Here is a 7,593-nt window from a genome sequence, read left to right on the forward strand (position 1 = left end):
TGGAAATAAAAAAGCATGTAAATCATAAAAAACCCACACACAGAGAAGTTAGCGGAAGGATACTAAATAAATCCATAACATTTATCATCATTACTTGGAAAAATGTGGAATAACATATCTTGCAGTAATACTAGTGGCTACAACAAAAGGCCATGTGTTTAGGCTGTCTGGACTGAGAAGCAGGGTTTTAAAACAGATTTTTTTATATATATATAAAAAAAAAAAATTTTTAAATTTCTTTTTTGTTTTTCTTGGGGAATATGATCCTGAGAGAATAAACGTGCACTTTTGGGACACGAATCTATATGATACATAAAGCAGTGAAAGCAACCTTCAACCAGGAGATAGACCAAGGTTCCAGTTTTGTTTTTTACAGATCAAACAGTTCGCCATTTGATAGAAAGATCAAGATAAAGATTTTTTTTCAGCATAACAACAAGCCTAAACAAAAATTTAAATCAACAGAGGAATATCAAAAATAAATAAATAATTATTTGGAATGGCTTACAATGAGTCCAACTAAATCCGTCAATAAACCCTCAAAAAAGATTGATTTCAAGACAATCTGCAATGAGCTGCAACCAAAAATGACTAAATACTGTTTCACAAATAAAATATCAATTACACTTCATTCCTGTCACATTATCATATCACATTAAAGGTGAAAAACAAGTTTGAATTTTTTGAATTGTGTTATTGTATTTCATTGCATTCTATGAGTGCTGCATCCTGTTTGGAAATCCATATATTTCCAAACAGGAAGTAAAATATTTGCCAAATAAATGTTTTCAGTGCTTTACACATACTCAATACTACAGGATGCAGAGAGGCCTTGAACATTTTTGCAATACTGTTCAATTGATTCTTCTCGAGGTCTTAGAATCGTTACAGACTGTCATAGATTTTGCAGTGAAGATACGCCAGCTTCTCCGCCCTGCTTTTCCTCATCACTGAAGACCACTCCCAATGACTCAGCTCTACCACCCGGTATCCTGCCATCTTCAGGTGTCGTCTCTTCATGGCATGAAGACCAAGCAGCTGCTGCGACTGTATACAATAGTGGTTCCTGCTAGAGATTTGTACAGCGAGTTTGATAGAGCCTTTGAACCCTTGACCAGCTGAATCCTGCTGATTGGATCTTTTACGGCTGGGCTTGGTGAGTGTTTCTATCATGTCACTGGTCAGATCTAGAACAGAGTCAAACAGTCTTCCACCCTCATCAGGTGGTAACCTTTGGCATGGTTTGGATGCAACTTTAACAGACGCAGCTAAGGAATCCGTGGTGTTTTTGCCTCTTATCAACTGCGCTAAAAGTTTGTCAGTGATATGTACTCCAGAGTTACTTTTCTCCCAGCTTTGTGGAGAAGGAATCACTGTGAGACTCATTTTTGGACAAAGTAAATCCACTGGTATTGGCTGTCCATTAGAGTCCAGATGTACTTCAAGGTCTATGGAGCGAGTGTGGGGCAGGATCATTCTCTTGCGTACAAATTTTTCTCCTCCAAGAAGATCCTGAAGAGACAATTCTGCTTCCAAAACTTCTGGTTTCAGGCAAACATCTGACTGTGCAAATTTCCAAAGCATTTCCACCACCTCTTCCCTGAGTTCGGCACTCAACCGTGGGCCATTCCACTGAGGAATCTCCAGAGCCACAGCTGCATCCAAGGTGAACAAGTCTTTTTTGAGCTCTAGTTGGGAGTTTTTCAGTGCTAAGTGGATAAACTCGGGGCTTAGAGCTAATGAAACAAGGTCCTCTGGGAACTGAGAGACAAAAGCCAGACCTAGAAGGCCAGTCAGCAGGTGTTCAGGGTATCGATGGAATTCTGTTTTCCTCTGCCTCAACCCATCTGTCAGGCTCGGATAAAAACCTGGACTCTCAGCTGGAAGAAATCCTAAGGTGCCAAAGGCCCACAGGAGTTTACTTGAGTCTTTACTCCTGCAATATGGCACTAGAGAAGGAACTCTTTCAGCAACAGAAGTGAGGATGCTGATATCACGGTAATGAAGAGCTGAACAGGTCAAAGTCACATGCATCAGGCCCTGGACTCCCATCCTGTGGGCTCGTCGAGGAACTTCCTGTGCCATAGCTTCTAGCCAGGCCCTGTGATAGAGATAACTGAATCGCAGATATTTCAGCACATTAACCATTGCAAAATCACTCATCTCTGCCACAAAAGAGAGTGCCCTATCAACAATACTAGTAACTGTACTCTCTGGAAGAGAGGTTTGAGATTTAAAGAGTCCAAGGCATACAGTGCCAATCTCTTCAGGATGCAGGTTTGCTAAATGACACAAGACAAGTTGCTCTATTGGACGGACCAAATCTTTTGGACAGTGCCTACCTTCTCCAATTATATAAAGCAGTTGCACCAGCTCAGGGACTCCTACTTGCCCAATATAAAGGTGAATAGAGACATAGAGGCGCTTCAAGAACAGTGGCACTTGCCTCCCAATGCAGCGCCACAAGTCAGCGGCAAACAATAATTGATGTAAAGTCAGCTGTTTGGTCCGGCGGCAAAATTCAGCTTCATACACCTCTAACATGGTGTGGGATGAGGGTATCTCCAACCACACAAATGACTGCAATATCTCCAACAGCTGTAGCTCAGAGAAGGAGCGGATATGCTCCACAGAATATCTGAGAAGCATGACAAACCTCTGGTCACTTTTCAACAAAGGCATCTTGTCTGGGTGCAAATTGCTGAGCTGTACAAGAAAATGGGAAACATCAGACGGCTTCATCCTGCCCTTTAAAACAGACACTTTTTGAAGTACTGGCAGCACGTCAACCCATTCTACTGGGTGAGGTCGCTGAGTGAGGTCGAGGGACAGGGAAGAGTACTCATGACTGCATTTAAGGAAAGCTCGTGTGTCCACTTTAACATCTGGCTGCACCGGCTTCCTGTTGTAGATTCCAGACTTCTCCTTGGTTTCAGAGGCTTTGTTAAAAGCTAAATCAAGTATTGTGGTTTTGGAGCTTGAGAGGTGCCGTGAGCAACTCACACTGTAGTGGTTTTTACGTTGCCAAAAGGAAGGTGCTTGAGCACTGAAAAACTGATCCTCTTCATAATTATCAATCTGAGAGCCAGCATTGGAGGAATTGCTAGTAAACTGATGATATGATGAAGGATTGTAATGCAGTCTGTATCCGTCTCGGAAAAAAGTGTCCTGATGTTTGGGCACTTTGTTTTCCTCTTGATCACCTATCTCTTCCTTTGGTTTGGTATGAATAACCTGAGCTTGGGTGAAGCCTTTTTTCCAGCTGGGGATGGAGCGGACCTTCCGACAAAGTACACGGGTTGCCATCTGTGTGCCACGCTGAAACAATACAAACAAATCAAAATTGAATGAAATTAACTTGGGAGCACAACAACAAAAGCCAAGAAATGGGCTGCACATCTTTTTCTAAGCATGATACGAGCAACTTAGTGCATTTAAGACAAAAACAGATTAAATGCCTTGCAAAAATATCTGTGTCTTTTGAACTATGCCAAATTTTGCAATGTTCGATACATTCTTGGAGGATTTCCTATAAGAGACCAACACAATAAAGAGCTGATTGTGAAATGAAAGAGAAATGTTATATGCTTTCTTTAACTATTTTTGTCTAAATTTGTGAAATGCATCTGTAGTCTGATACTCCTAATTAAAGTTATGTGCGACCAATTATCTTTATGAGTGACATTATTGGCGGCATCTTGTCAACCTATATCCATTCAAATATATTCTGTTAAGGCCACAAAGGTTTGTTTGATAATACTGATGAATAAACAGCAGAATAAAGACCAAGAAATAGACCAGACAGGTGAGGGATAACACTGTTAACTAACAATTACAGGGCATTTAATCAGATTAATTGTGATTAATCGATTATTGAAATAATCGTTAACTAATTTAGTCATAGATTAATCGTTAACTGGAGAACAGAGACTCTAAAATATGCCTTTAGCTAACAGAGCAACCAACTTAGAGCAGGAATAATATCAAAATTGTAAAAAACATTTTTACATTTTAAACATTTTACATTTAAGACAAAAAAAAAAAGGTTTTGGTCTATCAATCTGCTCTATTCAGAACCTCTCAAGAGGAATCGTTTCTGTGTCACCGGGTTTAATTTTGCAAAAAATCTTCTTTAAGGAGCCTTTGGCTATATTAATTAATATATATAAAAAAAAATAAGTAACAGATTAGTCAATTAGCAAAATAATCGTAAGCTGCAGCCTTAAAGGATTATAGAGTAAAATTAAAAATATATCGCCAATGAAAAAATGAAAATAAGTGCTTGGATAGAATATTTAGTTGTATATAAGAATTTCTTTCTGATCCATATATATATATATATATATATATATATATATATATATATATATATATATATATATATATATTCTAAACATGGTTTTGGCCTGATAAATATATTTTTGAGTCCATAATAACCTCTAATTTCCTAGCTAAAAGGTTAAGGCTTACAAAGAAAGTTGAGATGTTGCTGAAAAATAAGAGATAAGTCAGGAAAATATAAATAGTATTACAATATAAAGTAAGTCTGGCAAAAACAAAGTTGTTGAGAGAAAGAAATAAACAGTCTGGTTTACAGCAAACTTGTAGTAGGATGATTATATTATATTAGATCAAAATTACCTTTTTAGACTACAGGTGCTGGTCATAAAATTAGAATATCATGAAAAAGTAGATTGATTTCAGTAATTCCATTTAAAAAGTGAAACTTGTATATTATATTCATACATTACATACAAACTCATATATTTCAGATGTTTATTTTGTTTAATTTTGATGATTACAAATGACAACAAATGAAAATCTCAAATTCATCATATCAGAAAATTAGAATATTGTGAAAAGGTTCAAAATTGATGGCCCCTGGTGCCACACTCTAATCAGCTAATTAACTCAAACCACCTGCAAAAGCCTTTAAATGGTCTTTCAGTCTAGTTCTATAGGCTACACAATCATGGGGAAGACTGCTGACTTGACAGTTGTCCAAAAGACGACCATCGGCACCTTGCACAAGGAGGGCAAGACACAAAAGGTCATCGCTAAAGAGGCTGGCTGTTCACAGAGCTCAGTGTCCAAGCACATTAATAGAGAGGCGAAGGGAAGGAAAAGATGTGGTCGAAAAAAGTGTACAAGCAAGAGAGATAACCGCACCCTGGAGAGGATTGTGAAACAAAACCCCTTCAAAAATGTGGGGGAGATTCACAAAGAGTGGACTGCAGCTGGAGTGAGTGCTTCAAGAACCACCACACACAGACGTATGAAAGACATGGGTTTCTGCTGTCGCATTCCTTGTGTCAAGCCACTCTTGAACCACAGACAGCGTCAGAAGCGTCTTGCCTGGGCTAAAGAGAAACAGGACTGGACTGCTGGTGAGTGGTCCAAAGTCATGTTCTCTGATGAAAGTAAATTTTGCATTTCCTTTGGAAATCAAGGTCCCAGAGTCTGGAGGAAAAGAAGAGAGGCACTTCATCCACGTTGCTTGAAGTCCAGTGTAATGTTTCCACAGTCAGTGATGGTTTGGGGTGCCATGTCATCTGCTGGTGTTGGTCCATTGTGTTTTCTGAGGTCCAGGGTCAACGCAGCCGCATACCAGGAAGTTTTAGAGCACTTCATGCTTCCTGCAGCTGACCAACTTTTTGGAGATGCAGATTTCATTTTCCAACAGGACTTGGCACCTGCACACAGTGCCAAAGCTACCAGTACCTGGTTGAAGGACCATGGTATCCCTGTCCTTAATTGGCCAGCAAACTCTCCTGACCTTAACCCCATAGAAAATCTATGGGGTATTGTGAAGAAGAAGATGCAATACACCAGACCCAACAATTCAGAAGAGCTGAAAGCCACTATTCGAGCAACCTGGGCTATCATAACACCTGAGCAGTGCCACAGACTGATCGACTCCATGCCACGCCGCATTGCTGCAGTAATACAGGCCAAAGGAGGCCCAACTAAATACTGAGTGCTGTACATGCTCATACTTTTCATGTTCATACTTTTCAGTTGGCCAACATTTCTATAAATCCTTTGTTTTTATTGGTCTTCAGTAATATTCTAATTTTCTGATATGATGAATTTGAGATTTTCATTTGTTGTCATTTGTAATCATCAAAATTAAACAAAATAAACATCTGAAATATATGAGTTTGTATGTAATGTATGAATATAATATACAAGTTTCACTTTTTAAATGGAATTACTGAAATCAATCTACTTTTTCATGATATTCTAATTTTATGACCAGCACCTGTATATGGAGCAGGGATTTGTGTGTAAACGTCACAGTGAAACATGGTGGTGGCAGCATTCAACTGTGGGAATGCTTTCTTTCAGTAGGGACTGTGAAGCAGTTCAGAATCGATGGTAAAATAGATGGAGCAAGAAAATGGGAAATACTGAAAGATAATCTTTAAAAAACTGAAAAAACTTGAGACTGGGGAGAAGTTTTATCTTGCAGCAGGATTACAAGCCAAAATACAGTCAGCCATACAATTGGTTAGTTTATGTCAATTGGATTTCTATTCAAAAGGTTTCCTGCAAATTGTTTTTCATTCAATCCCAAATCAAGGAATACTTTCAACAAAACTTTGAATTTTGTATGTTTCAAGTTTTCAACATGTAAAAAATGGGAGCAGTGTTACTGTAGGAAAGTGCATATATCGCCTCAATACAAAACAAGATCTAATTGAAACAAGCATCCAGTCTGAGAACCACAATCTTTGTTTGAGAGATATATTAGAACGATCATTTTGGTGAGGTTTTAATTTGAAGTATAGTAGTGCAGACAGAATTGATAAAACGAAAAGAAAAAAATCAAACCAAGACAATACCATAAAAAAATCCCTTGATATTACTTCAAAAATATCAAAGTTGTAATCAGACTTGTTAACGTATTCAATCTATGATTAACTAACCACCTAATTTGAAACAGAAATAAACGAGAGTGACATAATTAGAACTGTCTGTTTACTCCTGTATGAAAAGCATCGTGCTTGGATATATATTTTTATTTTTGCTTTTAGGGTGAGCTGCTCTGTTGATCATTAAACTAACATATCTCTACATTGAAGTGGGACATTTTAATAGACCGAAGACTGTTACTACACTGTTATCTGATCTGCTATGAACATGACACGATAAACTTTTGCATTATTTGAAAAAATACATTTTCAGATAAAGTTATATTACCTCAACTTGTACTCTTTAATCCATGTCTGTTAGACAGACACGATAAAGCATCGTGGAGAATTGCATGGAGGACACACCGTTTATGAAGAGTCCACTAACACCGGAAATCAAAGCATTTAACTTTCAAAATAAAAGATAACAAACTTCTACAACTAAAATTGTGAGCGTCTATGATTTTCTTTAATGAATTTAGTCAATAGTTTTTCATGTTATCAAAATACAACCCATTACATGTAAAGATAAAAGGTGTAAGATCGTAATGAGCTCATTTTTGTGTTATCTTATTTTATTGTGAAAGGAAAATACGGGGAAAAGCTTCTTCTACTGAACAGTGTTTGACCTATGGCAACCGGTTAGGCTCAAACCAAATCAAGTTTTGGGGAGATCGCT

At 37.9% G+C, this 7,593-nt stretch overlaps 1 protein-coding gene across 1 annotated transcript; it reads right to left on the reverse strand.

The window, feature by feature from the left end:
* Positions 1 to 382: 382 nt before the first annotated feature.
* Positions 383 to 7,308, reverse strand: LOC119776925 (FAST kinase domain-containing protein 5, mitochondrial). The gene is made up of 2 exons (XM_038275584.1): positions 7,204 to 7,308; positions 383 to 3,318 (listed from the first exon to the last, which is right to left on the reverse strand). The coding sequence occupies exon 2, from the start codon at positions 3,304 to 3,306 to the stop codon at positions 886 to 888; it is 2,421 nt and encodes an 806-aa protein (XP_038131512.1). The 5' UTR covers positions 3,307 to 3,318; positions 7,204 to 7,308; the 3' UTR covers positions 383 to 885.
* Positions 7,309 to 7,593: the final 285 nt, after the last annotated feature.

Source organism: Cyprinodon tularosa, unplaced genomic scaffold (genome assembly GCF_016077235.1).
Source record: "Cyprinodon tularosa strain WSP-4 unplaced genomic scaffold, ASM1607723v1 ctg968, whole genome shotgun sequence".
Classification (NCBI taxonomy): domain Eukaryota; kingdom Metazoa; phylum Chordata; class Actinopteri; order Cyprinodontiformes; family Cyprinodontidae; genus Cyprinodon; species Cyprinodon tularosa.

Coding starts and splice junctions, on each gene's coding strand:
- LOC119776925 (XM_038275584.1), bottom strand. CDS start 3,306: ATGGCAACCCGTGTACTTTGTCGGAAGGTCCGCTCCATCCCCAGCTGG.